Genomic DNA, 19,252 nt, shown 5'->3' with positions numbered 1-19,252 from the left:
TATTCTTGAAATACACGGAAGTAGGATAATATTGAAAATTTAGCCATTGGCATCATTTTCGAATTAGTTCTTTGTTTCTAAAAAAAAAATTTAAAACTTCAGGAGTTAAAGAGTCATCTGTGCAAACCTCAGTTTCATAATTTTCAAACAAACATTGAGTGTTCAAGTCTGAAAGGAAATCTAACACAAAATAAATATCATATCTTTCTAGGTATTTGCAATCAAAAATTGTTGGCAAATGTTACATTAATTGAGCCCTGCTAGTTATCTTATAACTATGTCCAAGAATTTTGTACAGTGAACGCCTAGGAAAACATAAACTTCATCTTGTTTTTGATTCCCTTTAAGATAAAAATGCTAACTCTTATTTTTTATGATTAGTAATACTTTCTATTTGTATTATAAATTGAAATCTGTAGTCATGTCTGTAGTTTTTTCTTTATAAAATCCGAATTCAAAAAATATCAAGACAATTTATCACGGTAAGAAAGCGGAAATGATAGATGTGCATTCACTATTAAAATTTTTAAAAAATCTATTATGCAAAACACGTGAGGAAATGTTGTTTCAATTTCATACAACGTTTCAGTGAATTGAAAAAAGAAACTGAAATCAAAATATGCATGAAAAGTTAGACAAAACTATCTTTCTCGATATCATCGTCCAATACAATGCGATCTCCAATCATTTTTGTTTGACCCGAGCAAACACGGACGCTAGAGCGGAATCTAAAAACAAATTGTTTAATAAAATAGTATTGAATGTTAAGTTTTAAAAATTAAAAATTTTCAAGTCAAACTTACCCTATTGGAGACGAGCTCCCATCTTTACCATTACTCTGACGCCCTGTAGTCAAAAGTGTTGCCTCATCATTGTAAACAGAGTCTTGTCTATAAAAGGGAAGATTAGACGGAATTGATGTATTAATAAGGATTACCTATGGTGAGCGATTGATGATACATCATGATGGAATCGGCCGGCTGGCTGACTCTTTGTTTCACAGCGAATGTATCGGTAGTAGATGTCGGAAAATTCGTGTCGAAAATTGGTATTTAGGAATCCGTAGAGAAATGGGTTCACACAAATGGACAGCATGGATACCATTTTGCAGGTTTGGTCAATTCGTTCTACCAAGTTCACGTAGTCTTGCTGAAACGATCTCATTCATTGCACATTTTTAGAAAACCTATTCTCATAATACACAATTCTCAATATCGAGAAAAAAAGTAAATCTCTAATCAGTAATGCAACCCACATTGATGATCAACTCGAAGTCTATCAAAAAAGTGATGAGAGTGAATGGAAACCAAAGAGCCGCATAGCTTCCGGCCATTGCAATCAGTAACGAAGTAGTTCTGTTTGTTCTCTGATTCGTCTTGTTTCTCTCCGTTATCGAACTTCTGATTGAGGGCATTGATGGCGAACGTAGAGAAGACGTGTGGTTGTTGTTATTTTTCAACGAATTATGGTGGCTATCGGATCTGTCAAATCGTTTTGGCGGAGCACGAGTTTTGCTCATTTTGTTGGCATTTGTTTTTAAAAACCGGGTGAGTTTCACGTTGAAGATTGAAAGAACAAAGAGTGGAACGATGTATAGGAAAGCGACTTGAAGAATAGACATGAGCAACTGGATGCTTTGGGTGATGTCCGGTAATCGTCCGGCAGAAACTAGACGGCACTGTCTCCATCCGTAGCTTCGGATGACTTCCTGACCGCTTTGATCAACAACTCGAATTTCCTGGAATATGGTTATTAATAATCACTACGACTTAAGTAATCTAAACTGCAAAATTGTTCAAATGCTCAAATTAAATTCAGCTGTTCAATCAACTCACTCTCATGACGTAGAGCATTGAGGTTTCATAGTACAAGAGCAGAGGTAACGAGAGGATGAATGACACAATCCAAATAGCCAATGAAACCAAAACAGCATGGAAACATTGTTTACGATTTGATGCAATTTTCAATTTCTTCACCGAATAATATCTGTAACTTTGAAATTGGATTTTTGTTTTTTGGTGTCCTATGGAAAACAATTCTTGATGTCTCAAGAAGTTACGTTCTTTGAATGAAAATCTTCAAGTCTATTTGAAAAATTAGATGGCTGTGCGATCTTCCTTTTCTCATTTTACTGGCAGATTTTTACAACAGAGGTGGTTCACCGTTGGTAATATGTATATGAAAAAAAACGGAACTTGCGAACATGCCCAAGTATCTCTAACTGTTTATGTTATATGTTTGAGCTATATTCAACAAACGGCAAAATACCTGTTAGACTAAAATTGTTTCTCTATTTATAACTGATTCAAAAAAAAAGTTCTACATACCTATCAATTGCCATCACCGAGATGGTTAAAGTTGAGCAGTAGATATTACTACCCGGAAGCACATTGGCAAATTTGCAGAAAAATCGAGAGTACGGAAATTCGAAATCAATTGACGGAAGCCATAGAAATGGGATGTTGGTGATGGCGAGTATCTGGAAAAGAGACGTATAAACAAAAGACAAACTCTATATATGAAAACGTTTTACTAACCAAGTTTGAAAGCGCGAGATTTAAAATCAAAACATTTCTGTTTGTTCTCATTGTCTTTTTCCGTACTACAGCCATTATCACCAATCCATTTCCAATAACAGCTGCTACAGAGATAATGATGTAAACTGTTGTGTAAATGATTTCTTCGTAAGGAGTGAACCTTCGCAAAGAAGTTTGGAGTTGATAAAAAAATTTCTGAAAGTTAATGGTATACATTTTTTTCTTTTTCATTTCAAAATATTTACCTGTAGACAGAGCCCGTCAAATGGGTACGTGAGATAATTGGATGCATTCGGACTGATTCCACGATCACAGTAGTTATCTATATCTTTCACTTCCATAATCATTCCCTGAAATCACAGAAACTTATGATGAATATCAACACAATTGGATAGTATTAACCTAATGAATTACTAATCAAACAAATTTTCTGATCGAAGATTAAAAAGAGTGATTTGATGTAAGCAAAGATGTGTTATGACAAAAATCCATTCTGACGTGAAATCCCTCCCACCAAAAAGAGCAAACACTTCATGCCTACTCCCCTTTCTATGTAATCACAGGAAAAATGAACACAAAAGGATAAGATAATGAACTTTTGTAAGATTCTTTTTTTCTACGCAAATCCCGGTTGCCTTTCTATAAAAAACATATACCTTATTTGTCTGAACCGAGAAACAAAAGTGGCTTAAAGAGGAAATGAGCAAAGAGGAAGAGACCAAACGGCGGTGGCGGTGGTGCTAATACAATAAGGAAACGCTGAGAAGTGGTGATGTCGTTTTCGCGCTGAAATCTTGAAAAATCGCAGATTTCCCCCTTTCCCTGCATTTAATTTATTCCAACTTACTAAGCGGGGTTCATTTAGTTGGAAAAAAAAGAACGGAAGAGAAGGGGTTTCCATTCAATTTCCGCATCGTGAAGATGATCGAGTTTATTTGTTGTGGGGGGTAATTTTTTCTGAATAAAAAATACGAAAATGACGGCTGAAGTTGAACATGGAAAATGGTTTACTGTTACAATGTGAGTATGAAGTTCAGAATAATTAATTTTCAAAGTATTAGGGAACCTCGACAATTAAAAGTTCAAAATTACTGTCATTAAATATCTATGTATTTTGTTGCTGTGGAAATAACTGTGGGCAATCTGAATAAAAAGAAAACGCACAAAAAACATGTCTAATCGTATCAGCCCAAACTACAAAGTGATCTTCGCAAGCAAATTTTGTATTTAGAAATGCCCCTTTACAATAACAGCAACTAGAAACGTGTATGTGGCTTTAGTGATTGCTAAACCTAAAAGCTACAGGTGAAATTGAGAAAACAGAAAATGTTGAAATACTGAAGTTTTTTGCAGGTCTTACGATATTCTTTCAGACACCATATGATCTTATAAGTAGCATTTGTAAATTATCATAAGATTTTTATGAGTAGAAGTTCAGCAGGTGAAATTTTAAGAATGAAAATTACCAAAGACCATTTAAATGTTAACTGCTTAAAGATTTTAGATGTTTTATAACATTTAAAAATATCAGGTTCTATTTGAAGTAAAAAATGTCACAATTTTCATAATTTTAAGTCTTTTGAACTACGAAAACTAACGAGAAACTCATAAGAATTCAGAACATCATGCAAGATACATACACTGGTCGGATTGGTATCTGACAAATTCCAACATTGATGAGGAGGGAGAAAAGGAATTTATAAATACTTGTAAACTTTGGTGAAATAAATTATTAATTGCACAGAAAGGATAGAAATAAGCATATAGTGAGTCAGTTGGTTCATAGATAAGTGTGATGTGGTTGCTTAGATAAGGCAAAAAGCATCAGATGAAAAGAAAATATGAAACGTGATGTATCAAATTTTTGGGCTGATACGATTAGACATTTTTCAGGAATCAATTAAATGATACGGTTTATACATTTTTCAGGAATCCATTGAAGGCGGCGTTGCTAATAAAAACAATTTTGATTTTTGCCTTTATACTATTTGAGTTCAAGGAAATATTGGTAGATTAAACATTGAACGTTATAATCGTAGAGAACGGAAAAAGTTATATTCATAACTCGTATCTTAACTTTTAATTTTTAGAATACTCAAAGCAGATGAGCAAAAAAGTTATAAACATTATAATCTATTATAAACATTATAATCTAAAAGTCCAGGCTCTAAAGTTCGTTTTTTAGTTGAGATTTTGTTGCTAATTACACGTATTGACTGAATAATCCGGTCACAAACTTTCCAGCTGTACTTTGCAAAAACCTTCAATCATGATTTAGAGTGGTTCAAAGTAAACGATCATAGCTCAGATTCAGAAACAAAGAAGGAATGTGTTTTTTTATGAAAAAAATTGACAAACCCAGGAAGTGAATTTTAAAAATTTCAATGATATTTTTGATTGAAATAAATACTAGAACAGCTTAAACGTTGATGACACTGTGCAATTATTTTTTAAACTTACAACAGTTAGGAACTTGTTTATTTTGAGAAAAAAACGTTAAATTCTAAAGTTCCAATTCTAAGGGGCCAACAAACATACATATGTTCTGTCTTTTTTAATGTTCTGAAAGCAAGAGAGAATTACCTTTCCGCCCTATAAATCTGTGATTCCTGGCACATCGGTTTGACAATTTAAAATGAACTGGGTGTGTGTTGGGTATTGAAAAACCTAATTCATGTTTTAGGAAAAAGAACGGCTTTTTCCAGCTAACGCTCACTCAATAGGCAAGGACCAAAACAAAAATAAAACGATAGAACAAAAAAAAGGTCCAGATGGGATAGGTGGAAATGTTTTCTTACACTTTCAAAAACGTTCGCAAACGGAGATGAGCATTTGACAGATTTTATTAAAGATAGCGACAAGTACCTTGGAAGTAGAGCTTTTCGTATCTTAGCTAACATTTTCTCAAAAAGAGCAGTTGTTTTCAAGTTTTTCCGCGCCCCATTGGTTTTTAGTCAAGAAAATATGACCTTTGTCGGAACCTCGTAAGACTTTTTTCAGGAATTGTTGAATATTCTTTTTTATATGACCATGATTCTATTGAAAAGTAATCAATTTTCATTTTGAGTCAACGCTTGGAAATTTAGTCATGATAATGAAACCTGTCTGTTAAGAAAAATTGAAATAAATTTGTAAGTGTGGTGTTTTTGAATTTGCTTGGCTTACTGTAACTTAGTAAAATATGATTTTACAGTATGACACAGATGAACCTACTTGTAAAGTACTTCACTTAATCCTATTTTTAACAAAAGTTTCTCAGATTCAAAACTTGTATTTTACAATTTTGAAAGTTTTGAATAAGGCTTTTGCAAAACCATAAGTTTTTGGAGTGTTTTATTATGATATTTGAATAGTTTAACACTGTCTGAAAATATTAGGTGAAAGAGACAAAAATGAAAAAAAGTAATCTATAAGAAATTGAAAACACATATATTTTTGGCCATCAATGTATATTTCACAAAAACAAACACCTAAAATGGTTGATTTCGTTTCGGTTTTCTAGTAAATTTTGCGCCTTAACAAACATACATGATGAAAATGTGATCATTCACGGGAAAATGAGCAGAACTTGTTGTCATTTTCTTATAAAAAGTACAAAAATACACGAAGAGCCCTTGAAATCCCCACAGACGGTCTGAATCTTGTATTAATGCAACCAAAACAAACACGTTCTCTTTTTTCCCCTTCTCTAGAAACCACAAAATTGTCTCATTTCATTCTGGCATGAGCAGCAGCCAGAGTCTATTCCTAGAGAAACAGAAAAATGAAATGATGAAGTGCACGCACACATCTTGCTTCTCTCATCTGTCGGCCGGTCATTTTCGGCACTTGCGCTATAAATCGTTCGAGATCCCCCCAATGAAAAATATGTCTTTGGACTCATCAAACTGACGAACAACTTTGGAATGCATAATGAATACAGCACAGAAAAAAGTTTTAATGATGAAACATTCTCCAAAGATAAAATATTCAATGTCATGTGAATATCGAAGTAAATTAGAAGAGAAAACATTTGAAAAGATATGCTTCTCAAAAAAAGAATTTGCACAGTTAAAAAAATACTATGGGCTTTAAAGTTTTTGTCCACAACAATTTAGTATTTGTTTTTGTGCTTCCTAAAATTAGGAAGTACATTTTCAGTGTTGATTAGAAATACTTTTTCCAGAAGCAAACATTTCAAAAAAATTCCAAAGTAATTAATTGTTTAAAGAGAAAAGAATTTTGATCAGAATCTCGAGTAAAAGTTTAGTAAAAAAAAAATTTTCTGAGACATGTTAAAACATTGAAAATCTTATGTTTTTTTTTCAAAGAATCATTAAAAAATGAAAAAAAAATAATAGAATTAACATGGTCATTATTTCAAATAACTAATACTATAAGTAAAATCAAAATATCTGTTTGTTTCTTTTAGGTACATATTTGAAAAGTGTCCTTTTGTACTTGTGATGTAGCTGTAGTCTTAAGAGGCTACAATTGATAAATTTTTATTTTAGAACATAAAAAAACAATTATTTCACCTAAAAATAAACATGAATTTATTTTTTCATTTTTTTTTATTTGAAAGAACAATTGGCATACATTAATAACACTATTTTCCTTTTTAAACTAAACGATTCACCGTATTATTTTTTTAGTTTTGCAGTCACTTTACAAAAATCTTTCAGTAACATGTTGCCAAACCAGCCGTACCTTGTAGATTTTTTTTTAATTTTGAGGATTGTTCTTAATTTTAAACTGAAGGTATTCATTAATTGTCCAAACTTGCGAGGCTTTTGAAAATTAGTTGCAAAAACATTGTTTTCATGTTTTTTCAAAAAGTTTTCAATTCAGAATATGTCATATTCTAAAATGCCATATAAGAGTATATTTAAACAATACTTGCACAATTATGTTTGTTTTTTTTCCTGAAAAAAGACAACCAACTTTTAAAAGTTGAAGGAAGAAAAAACTAAGTTCCTTAAAACTGTTTTTTTCAAGAAGCGACACACTTTTGAAGTGAAATCGGTGAAGCACACAAAATGTAAAAAATAAAAACATATAAAATCTGGTCAAAGTTGAAAACATGCGTTTCACACTCTTATAGTGATCCAACTCGGGAATAAATTTAAGAAATTTTCATGCGCTGGAAAAATTCTTAATTTTTTTGCATCCTTTAAACGTGAAAAAAACGAGTTTTCAGAGAATCACCTGCATGAGTTCATATAATTTATAACTATTAAGATACGTTGCTAATTTTAAGCTAGTTTCTACAATCTAATTCAAGAACTCAAAATATCTGAAAACCGGAGAAATAACATTTAAACAAAAAGTTCATGCTTTTGTATAACACGTTCATTAACTATGCAAACATTAAACTTCAGTATAATGACTTTTCAACAGAAACAAAGTAATCTAATATTCAAAGAAAGTATGCGGAACCATAAAAGCAAGCAACCACTCATTACTAGCAAAAAGGAAAGTAAAAAAGAAGAAACAAAATAAAATTTTCAATTCGCAACTTTCTAACAATAACCATGAATAATGAAAAAAGAGTTACGTCAAGAAATGATCACAACATGTTCGATGGATAACGGAAATTAACTAGCACCCTTAATTCTTGTAACGTAATGTAATAAAAGGACACGCGAAACTCAAAAGGTGTATTTTGCTCAGATTTAAGTTTTGATGTTCCAGAAAACTATGGTCAAACACGGAAGGAAGACTGCAGGAAAAATAAACATGGCAGAGGTTTATTTGTAGATTCCATCTTACATGCATGTTTGATAGGGTAAAGTTCATAAAAATGTTTTTTCTTGTTTTCAGTCTATACCTTACAAGAAAAGTATTTTTTTCAAAGAATTAATTAGAACCTAATAATTAAACATTCTGCCAGTATAAACAGTATTTTTGTAGAATATAGCGAACGTTTTTGCTAATAAGCAAAAATAGGAAAACAGGTTCTTATAATTTTAAGAATGCACAGCCTCATTGTTCCACTTAAACAATATGATGATAATCGACAGAGACCTGTTGGGATGTGTTATTACGTTAATTCCTAATGTTAAAACATTCGTATCAAATTTTTTCAATATTGATGGAAACGATTCCGCAAAGGACGAAGTCAAAGGCTTAGTGCTTGCACCACATAGTGTGATAGGTAGACTTTTCGCAGTGGCCGACATTTTTTGAGTTCGGCTCCACTATACAATAGACGCTGGTTGCGGCGTGAGGCAGGCGGAGCCCGCAGCAAGACAGACGAGGCAGGCACTTCGTCGCCTGCGTGGTAGCCCTAGTTTTTATTTTGCTGCTACAAGATCGCGATATGCCCACTGAGCCTACCGCGCAATAATTGTAAAAGTAGTTTTCAGAGAGTTTTCATTACAAAGAAACCCAATTTTTTCTTGCACTGACTCTTTTTCAGGTCAATTTTGCGGGAATTTTGTAATTTCGTTTTCACTGATAAAACAGGTTGAAACGCGTTGTAAATGATTGATGGAAAACTATTTACCTTCTAGTTTTGAATGGCATCAAATCAAGTTTAATTTGACATTCGAAAAATAAGTCTGACATGCAATCCTAATGGATAAAATTTGGTATTATTTTTTCTCTAATAACTTTTTAAAAAATATCACCAAGGCTAATTAGCTTTGGCACTTTCAAAAAATAAAACAAATTACTATGTACATCTCGAAATATAATGACAAGCTTCTTTTTGTTATTTTCTTTTTGATTTTCTGTTTTAAATGTATATTTGAAAAGTACAAAGATGAGGAGAAAGACTTCAGAATATCCAAAAATTACATGGTCTACCATGAAAACCTAGAACTCATTACTGTAAGTGCACTACGTTAACTTCCTTTTCGTTTTTCACACACTGACCATCAAAAAAGAACACTTTTCCTATCCTTCCACTATTTCGGGCTTCAAATTTCCATTTAAATTACACCTTTCAGCAGATTGAATTTTCACACCATGAAAAAAGAATCAAATCAGTGAGAAAAAACGTTGAGAAAATAAAATGAAATGTGCGGATAGAGAGAGAGAGAGAGAGAGAGAGACAATAAATTTTTTGCGGTCTACTGAAGTAAAGCACTTTACCGAATGATGGAACGATGCATTCAGAATTCACAGAAATGGGTGGGATTTATTGGAAACAGATCAGATTCATATTGTATTTGACATAATATTTTTCTTTAAGACCAGACATCTAACTTGAAAAAATATATTTCCCATTATTTTATGAGCAATCTTCACAAAATAACATATGGGGAATGTCTCAAGTTTTATTGTTTTCGATCACTGCTCAATTTTTAAGAAGTGTAAATGTTAGCACTAGATTTTTTGAAACACCCAAACCATGAAGCCCCCAACATTTTATAAGCATTCTATCTGATTATCATGCAACAATCAGTTGATAAAAGATATCGCCTAGCGCATTCCTATCTTTTTCATTAATGAAACCGTTCGGGGGTATAGCTCAGTGGTAGAGCGCTCCCTTAGCATGGGAGAGGGCTGGGGTTCAATTCCCCATACCTCCAGAAACGTTTTTGTTGAATGGTAATTCTAAATTTAGTGTATTACAAATTGGAGAAACTAAATTTTGCAAGTGAACACGTATGTTTTGAACGCTTTGGGAATGCCTTTTCAAATGGTGAACAGGATGAATTTCAATTTTGACAACTAAGTGAAAAACACCTGCTAGGCGAGAACTTTTTCAACGCGAGGAACTTCGCTCCCAAAATTAGAATTAATCCGTCAACAAGAAATAAAGAAAGAATGTTCAAAATTTTATCCCGTTTAAACTGAGCAGAATATGCAATGCTAACATGATCTTAGATAGCAATAATAAGTTGTCATACGAATATAAACTATCCGTTTGCACCTGCATTTTATAATCACAACTTGATTCAGAGTTTCAGTTTGGGTTATTTTTAAACTGCGCTCAAGTAAATTATGAATGCAGCAAGAATAAACGAATTTTTCAAGACTATTCCTGGAAATTATAAAATCAGCGGTGGATACGGCAAAAACTCAAAGAAACAAACAATGATCAATCCTACCGCTGGCAGAAAGTAATAATGTAGAAACTTAATATCTTTGTTTTGGTACATTCCGAGGACAACCGTGTAACGTTTTGTTATTGAAACCTTTTGCTTCTATGGTTCAGGCTTTATAAAGAGAAAAGCGGAATTTCCTAATGAGGTCTTTTATAATTTTTTGAAAAATGTATTCTGTTGGTTCAAATTTTCGAAATCAATTTTTTCCATTTATTATAATTAACATCCTATTATACACAATTTACTTGTTCACTGAGCGTTTTGCGTTTTCAGTTCATAATTGTGAAATAAATCTGAAACTGGAAAATATTTTTTGAGGTTTTTTATTCAATATGAGGTTAGTTATTCAAAATAGTTGCAGTCCAACAAGATTTCGAGAGATTTTTTAAGAGGAATCATTATCAGTAGTGCAATTTTGAAGTTATTTGAGAAATACAGAATTGTTTCGCTTATCTATTTTTCAGAATGGTTCCACATATTCTTCCAATTAGTCTTGCACTTCCACTGATTCACTTAAATATCTCATAACTCTGTTGTCTTCAACTTTATCAAAATTGATTAATTGAACATTTTGAAATATTGAAAGATATCTTTTAGAGGTACGGAATCTCGTTTCTCTGTTCAAAGAGTTCACAAGAGCTTGATCGAATAAAAACACATTAAAAAAGTCAACGTTTGCAAAATATAGCAAAAAGAATGGATGTTCAATTTTCTTGATAATAGAGTTAGAGCTCTTCAAAACAAACAGTTTTTGGCTTTATTCGCTTTGCCCTTATTTATTGTTGAGGATTTTTAATTGCCTTTTGTAGTTTTAATTTCTATATATTTTTATTTTTTTGTTATCTCATAAAACGTTTTCTCTCGCTAAATTCACTTATTATGTCTCAAAACTCACCAGATCCTCTATATCGGTATCGGTGAAAAACAGCTCATTGATGAAGTCCATTCCTATCCGCGTTTGTTCTGAAACTTTGTGGATGAGTAGACAAAATAAATTGAGAAGATGAAAATGACGAGTAATACCAAAGACGGAAGAGCAAAAATCTTCAAGTTTTCTTTTCTATGATGTGAAAGAATAGAAAAGAGAGACTGAGAGGGTTACGAAAGTACAAATCAGGTTGGATTGATGAGATTAGTAGGCGAGCAGACGTATATGTATGTGCTACAATAAAATTTGAGAAAAAAGTAAAAAGAAAAAAAAGTTGTTGTAATAGTCAAGTAATAGGGCATGAGAACGCGCTGATTGAGATTTGGTGAGTGTTATGTTGTGTTATGGTGAGTGTTATGTGTTGAGTGTTATAAAAAAATGAGTTCAACTCTCCACCACGGCCAAATTTTTTTCCATCCAAAAAAAAGGGAAAAGAAAAAAACAAAAATAAAAATTATGGAATTCCGGAAATGTTTTGATAGATTTGGATTCTAGATTTTTTTAAAATATTATTGGTACGTTTGTGGGCCAGGAAAGTAAATTTAAGCCGCGTCTAGAGAGTGTTATTTTTTTAGACATTTGGTCTTTGTGACAAATTTTGAGCGTATTTGAAGTAAATCCCTATTGGCACTACTCCAAGCCGATTAAAAGAAGAGAATTCACAACATTAATTATCTAGATCCCTACAAAGTCGCTAATAATTTTTAAAAGAGATTACAGCCACAAGAAATGTTCAAATACTTTGTTCAAAATTCCGGGTAAATTATATTTTACAAACTTATCTTTCAAAAATGTTACAGCGGCAGATATCTGATATTGAATCTGTTATCGCTTGTAACTCAAGAGCAATCTGTTTTCGAGAAAAGTTAAGCAATAAAATGTTCATCTTGAGTTACATACTATTAGATTCGATGACAAAAATCAAAAAAAATCTGATTTTTTTTCCGAAAAGTTACGGAATGAGGAGTGAGAATAAGTAGATTTTGATAAATACAACAAATTCTCAGTTACTACAGGATTTAATCTATTTTCCACTACAATCTTCTTTTTCAAAAAAACTTTCAAATATTACTTCAGACTTTTTCATCAACAAAGAAAAACGAGGAACACTTCTTTTTGAATCCAGTAAAATGTTTTTCATTTCTTTTTTCGAACACAAAATTGAATTTTAAAAATGTTCGAAACGTTCCAAACAAAACATAAAAAGCCAAAAAATCAAATTCCAATTCCCCTAGCGTAACACAAAATGGATCAGAGGTCCCATTATCCGTGAGCAAGCGGACTTTTGGGAGCTGGAAAAGAACGAAGCAGTATATAGGCAATAAAAACAAGTTAGACATTATTCAGAAATACTGATGAGCCAATGCCGAATGTTTTGCTTTTTCTGTCTATACATGTCATTTTTATTGAATGACAAAAATTTTTCCGGGTCAAAGTTATTCATATCAGAGGTTCCTCAGATAGACGGAGCATGTAGTTTTTTTTTTTGTGATCTTTCAAATTTTGAAAAACGAAAAAATCATTTTCGTGAAGTTGGTTTCACTAAAATTTACTTTGAGGAAACTGTTCAAAAATATTCTAAACAAGATTTTGAGAGTTGTGATCGGTTACTGCCTCATAATCTGCTTACTTTATCTTCTTGACAGCAACTCTGATTTTAAACTCTTGCAGCAATCCAGTAAGTACGTTACTTGCAGTATTTGAGGAGATCTCTCAAACGACCTGTTTTCTGTTTGGTCCATCATAACCTTACTGTTGCAGAGATCGCGACGAGACCCATAAAATCAGCGTGCGCTTTCAAACGAACATGCCAAAATTGTATGAAATTACAATTTCACTTTTGCGCTTCAAATTTCTCAAAGTCCAAGAAACTTTTTTAAGTTCGACGAAGACAAAGTGCTGAGAAACTTGGATGAACAAATTTGGTTTTTCAAAAACTATTAGATAAAAACTTGCCAACTTTCATGGAAATCGAATAGAAAGAATTGTGGTGGTGATCCAAAAATGAAAAGATTACCCGCGTCATTTTAATTGTGTGTAATTGTAGTTTCTAAGTGAAAACTTGTTCTTTGCTCTAGAATTATAGCTTATTGGAATGCATTTTCGTATAATTTTTAAAGAAATCACGTTGATTTTTGTATAGTTTTTTATACATAAAGAAAAAAAATTCATCGTCGTTATTTTTTAGGCTGGAATATCTAAGAGGAAACTAGTTTTTCCTCAAAATCAGGTCACCAAAATTCGAACAAACCTATTTTTAAAAATTCCATTCAATTTGATAATTCATTACAATTAGGCTGTCTGTGATTCTACAAAAAAGCTGCTTTTCTTTGAAAATGAGTGATTTACATAAATCGTTGTCAGTCTAAAAAAGTGCAAACCCAATTAGTCTCGACTGATCAATTTGAATACAGGAAAGATTTTGTGTTGGGAAACGCAAAAAGGCGTTTGAAAACTGAGTAGTTTCTATTTATATGATTACAAAAAAGTGTGGGAGTAATTTTGAAGAAAAAAAACTCGAGAGACTCATTTGAAAATCATTGTGAGAAAACTTGAAAGTAGAATGCGAAATCTTAGAACGAATATCTTTTGGTTCAGATCTTCGTGTAATTATATTCAATACTTTAAATTGGTATGCAAATGAATAAGAAAGTTAGTTATGTCTATAAATGTATATGTCATCTGCAAAAATTTATCGCATTGCTCACTTTTTGTATAGTAATGTGGAGTAAATTCGTTCAGACATGGGTACAAAAAACTGTACAAGGGTTTATATCGTATTCCAAATTGTTTTGAGCGTCTTGAGTTGTATTGCATTAGGAAAATCCTTCAAATTAAGCGCAGGGGGGTAGAGAAAAATCTTTCACTAATAAGTATTGCATCAAAAAACTTTTTATGAAATCGTAATGTTTCCAATACAATTAAGAAATACAGTAGATTCTGGTATACGGTAGAATGAATAAATAATGAAGTTAAAAGAGGTGAAATTGTTTATTTGCAAAATTGTTTGTTTTTGAATTTTCAATTAAAACTGAGTATTTAAATAAAAGGAAAAGAGATGGGAAACTGAGAAAATAATGATGTGAGAAGGAAAGAACGTTGGATGAACTTCAGGACGGCAGAAAGATCAAAATTATGAGAATTGTAAAGCAATGAATTCAAAGTGACGAGCTTACCTATCAAAGATTGGATGAGCTAAGCAAACCTTTAAGCTTGTTTAGGAAATTTGTGTCCACCGGCTATGCAAACAGTGGTTTGGTGAAATGTTGCCCGGAAACCAATTTTTAAATAAAACATAGGTTGTTTTAGTATGAAAAACGTGCAATAAACCTATCATTTGGTAATTTTCCAAGATTTTATTATTGTTATAAAACTTAATAGACAACTTCAGTTCCAAAACGATTGACTTCATTGTAGATAGGCAATACACAACAGGTTTAACATTTTAAAGCTTTTTAAAACATTGCTCTGTCTTTCAATAAAAAAACACTGTGTTTCTTCTATAACTTGTGGAAACATTTTTATTTTTTTACAGTATTTTTCAAAATTATACTGATTTACTACAATTATTTTATTTAAAATAATGAAAAATATTGTTAATCAACTGAGTAGGTGAGTTTTATTTTACAAAATTAGAAAACATTCAATTTCATGCAAAAAAACATATTTTCATATGAACTTGCTATTTTATCAAACGCAGGCAAATTTTACTGTAATTTTTTGTATACTCGAAATTGTTTTGAAGTAGTTTTCTAAGCATAAACTTTGAAAACGGAAGGACACATGACGAGGAAACATGTACAGACAAGTTTACTTGAATGTTTTTAGAAAAAAATTAGCTTATTTTATATCCGACTTGTTTTTTCTCCTTATAGCTATGATCAAAAGATTGTAAAAGGAATTCATTTTGAACTAAGAAAGTTACAACTAGAGAGGTTCAAACAGCACTCAATGACACGATGAACACCAATGCTTGAAGATCAGTTTGCAATGAATGGAAAAAGAGTTGCAATTTGGGGGTTTTTCGACAAAAAACGTGAGAAAAAGGAAGCAAAAAACATGTCTGCCCTTGTTGAGGGTCATCGACACAAATGTTAGTTGATCGTTGGGGGGTATTGCAATGAGGTGTCTAATTATTACGTAGAAAAATAAAAGAAAAAGTTTCGAATGGCGTGGCTCAAATTACAACTGTCTTCTTTTTTATTTGGAGTAGCGAGTGAAGGAAAAAGGAGTAGGCGTTGCGAATTGAATAGAAAACGATGAGATTTCTGAGCTGCGGCGGCAGTTTTAAGATGACATTGGTGATTTAGGCTGAGGGAAAGTTAAGGAAAAAATGAAGCTCGAAAATATTGATACTATTCTATATTTGATAGTATTGATGAATAGTTTGGTACTACTGTAATATGGAAAATACGGTAATTGCTTCTGTAGCTTGTCCTTTCAAAATTATTAATATCAATTAACTTATTAGAAAAGCAGTAACAGATCAGGGACATACGGCATCCGGAAAATTCGGCAAAGGGAATTCACCGTCTACTCCTTTTAAAACTATAAAAAACGTGTCTAATTGTTCTAGATTTGTTAGTTCACAGTATATATTTCTGCACAGACTAATTTGCAAACCCCAGAAACAAATTAGATTGCATTCTACGACATTTTTCGAGTCAATCACAGGCGTCATAATCCTATTAGATTATTCTTGTTCCCTAAAAAGTCTATATTTAAATGATGAATAAAGTTCTTTTGAAGTTTCAAGTTTTGTGCATGCTTTACTTAGCTCAGAGCATTTTAACTTTTCACGTTCAATACACAACACAACGTTGTGACACACTAGGAGAGCAAAATTTCAATATACCAATTGGCAGTTTTGCAAAATTTGGGAAATTGTGGGAACGAGACATTGAAAACTGAAACACTTTTCAAATGCCATTTTAAGTTCAACAATGCTGAGTGGGTGCGAAACTAATGCTGAATATCAGCACAATTTATTGTTAATTTTGAAAAAAATGCAGCTGCTTTTCTGTTGTGCTAACCTTATAAAACAAACGTAGGAATGCAATAAATGTGACGACAATAAAACAAAAATTTGCATGACACATATTTGAATGCGCTAATTGAACTGATGAAGGACAGACATATTACTGGAAGTGAGTCCTAATACTAACTAGTTTAATGAAGCGGGTGTGAATATAGATGTATTAATAGGGAATGGACGAAAAGATAAAGAGAAATAGAGCGGCATCAATGTTTCATAATTGCATTTGTATATAGCTAAACGGACATTGACTGCGGAGCGGAGGGAGGCCGACTTAAAATTAACACAGGGAAGCACTTCGCCGGTGTTGAAAATTTAACGCACCCTATGATGACATTTTAGAGATGTGCACCCTGGATCAAGAGCACAATATAAACGAGGGCTCTCGAAAAAAAACATTGAGGCAGGCGGATATGAGATGAACTGCACTGCGTTTGTTCACTGAAACATTCCAAACATACTTTGAAAAGGAAAAAAAACGATTGGTACTAACGCAAAGTGAAGAGTAGCAGATTTAAAACATTTAAAATGTATTTCTTCGCATTTTCATAACTGGTGAGAAAAGTCAGGAGAAGGGATAAACTTTGGGAGTTTGAAACATAAAAACTAGTAGAATAATCAAAAAAAATCAGATGTAACAAACTTTAAGAAAGTTGCAGTGAAATTTGGAATATACTATTCAGAGTCAGTAGCATGTTCGTGACTGACTAGGAAGTTCAAAGTTGGAAAATAGTGTCTTTGCCCTAAAAAAGAATAGCAGAAGATTAGCAAAAGCAACAATAAAAAGTTATGAGAAAATCATAAAGCAGACCGAAAGAAGCGAACGCCAAAAATAGAAGCTTCGGACGCCATGATCCTTGAAGACTTATAGTAAAGAAGTTTCATATTATAAAGCCGACCCGGGTGTGAAAAAGCAGGCGACCAATATTCAAACTCACAGGTTATGGGTTTAACCGGAAATTAGCGAGTAGCGTGTGGATGAGGTTCAGGTGAGAACCGACGAGGAGAGGGTGAGCTTGGAAAACTAAATGAGCAAATGGAGTAGCCACCAAAAATCTTGGCATGTATCATTAGTCAAAAAGCAATCTCAACACGTAATCATTGATTAAGTTGTTTTCAGACGCTGTCCAAGATGATAATTTCTTGGCATTCCAGACGGTTCCTAGTGCGTCAGAAGATAATTGTCACGCTGTCGACGTTAACTACCAATTCCATAGGGAAGTATGTTATTCAACAGTGTCTAATGCTGAGGATCAAATGCAAAGTGCAAACTGAAAAGTAATGATCTTTCATCAAAACATGGATACAGCATGATTGGTGACGAATTGTTACGCTTTGTTACGTCAATTAGAATACTTTTGATATAATTTTTTGTAAAAAGTAACTTCGCGATTTCATAAAATTATGAAATACTTAAAATTTATGATGCTAGGTTTCAGACCTTTTTTACTCTAACTATTATTTTTATTAGGTATGTTTTGAATTTGAGGGCTCTTTAAAAATTCAGCTCGACCAACGCCTCGAAAATTTTGAAAAAAGGCGGGAAACAAAAATATCTGAATTCGCTAAGAGGAATTTCACCGCAGCGCGTGCAAAAATGTCTGCATTTGCGCGTGACGGTGTTTGCACAAATTACACCGAATGGTCGAGCTGAAAACACGTGATCTACTTTATTAACGCAAATAATCAAGAAACGACAAGAGTTTCGTGAAGATTGTTTGAAGAAAATTAATTTTCTATCAATTGCATTTTGGCGCAAGTACATATTGTGTTGTAAACTTACTTACTGAAAAAGAGCAATTGAATAAAAAAAATAAGGAGCACCAATAGAAACTTTTCATGGAACATGAAGTGAACACATGGCTCAAGTGGCTCGTATGTTTTTATTGCGCTCGTACACTTCTTCAGATTTGTATATGAGAAACCTGTTCCTAGTATCAGTACTATTTATAGAGCCTCTATCAGCACCAATGTGCTCACTGAAGAATTATGCGCACATTGCTAATGAATCGCAACACAAATTTTCAGAACTTTTAATTTTGTGTGCACTACTTATAGAGAAACAAAAAAAGATACTAGATTAGATTCATTCTCTGTACACACTTATCTTCTACAAAGAAATGATGATAATGCCTTTGATTCGAAAAATGGAAAACTTGATCAGTTTAGTTCTACCCACGCATACTTTTTCTCACGATTCTGTCGCAAATTATCACAATTGTACTTGATATCCTGCTGCGCACATTGATATTTCTTATTTCTTTTCTGATATTTCAACTATTTGCACACTCTATCAGTTGAGTCAGAATTCAATTTTTCGACTCTCCAAGAAAAATTGCCCTTTCTGAGAATTTTGGTGGACTTGTTGCGGGGAAAATTAACCAGCGTCAAAGTATCAAAACGCAAAAATGTGAAGACTTCCGAGCTGACGTGAACTCTTAACATAATTTGGTTATGGTAAAGCAGAAATCAAAAGAAATATCAAAAAATCAATCTGTTCCTAAATGCCACCCTTTTGGTAAGAAGTTTAAAATAACTATTTCTGCCTTTAAATTGAATATTTATGGCATTATATATGACATCAAAAATGTTTCTGGCTTGGCCCAGCTAAAACCGTTAAAATTCACAAAGACAAAAACAATTAACATTTCAAAAAACACTCGAGAAAAGAACGTCGCATTTGTGGGAGAAAATATTTAAAAACAAATAAATAATG

General features: G+C 32.6%; 1 protein-coding gene and 3 non-coding genes across 5 annotated transcripts; 2 read left to right on the top strand and 2 right to left on the bottom strand.

Moving 5' to 3' along the window:
• Positions 1-458: 458 nt before the first annotated feature.
• npr-8 lies at positions 459-11,536 on the bottom strand (the record flags this gene model as incomplete). Of its 2 annotated transcripts, none has more annotated exons than NM_001381023.3 (9): positions 459-728; positions 804-890; positions 938-1,149; positions 1,256-1,738; positions 1,836-1,986; positions 2,328-2,479; positions 2,538-2,732; positions 2,783-2,887; positions 11,469-11,536. In NM_001381023.3, 8 exons carry the CDS (start codon positions 2,876-2,878, stop codon positions 632-634), a joined length of 1,473 nt encoding a protein of 490 aa, NP_001367458.1. The 2 variants fall into 2 exon arrangements, with proteins under 2 accessions (NP_001367458.1, NP_741834.1); NM_171723.7 differs by having other exon boundaries at positions 632-728; positions 11,469-11,519.
• On the top strand, positions 2,973-3,107 carry C56G3.4. The gene has a single exon (NR_071477.1). It is a non-coding gene; the product is annotated as an Unclassified non-coding RNA C56G3.4 (non-coding RNA).
• Positions 9,978-10,072, bottom strand: C56G3.3. Its single transcript, NR_071476.1, has one exon. It is a non-coding gene; the product is annotated as an Unclassified non-coding RNA C56G3.3 (non-coding RNA).
• C56G3.t1 lies at positions 9,983-10,054 on the top strand. The gene has a single exon. It is a non-coding gene; the product is annotated as a tRNA-Ala (tRNA).
• Positions 11,537-19,252: the final 7,716 nt, after the last annotated feature.

The sequence above is a fragment of the Caenorhabditis elegans genome, chromosome X (assembly GCF_000002985.6).
Source record: "Caenorhabditis elegans chromosome X".
NCBI lineage: Eukaryota > Metazoa > Nematoda > Chromadorea > Rhabditida > Rhabditidae > Caenorhabditis > Caenorhabditis elegans.
The sequence above is the reverse complement of the archived record's forward strand: the minus strand, read 5'-3'. Positions and strand labels throughout refer to the sequence as shown.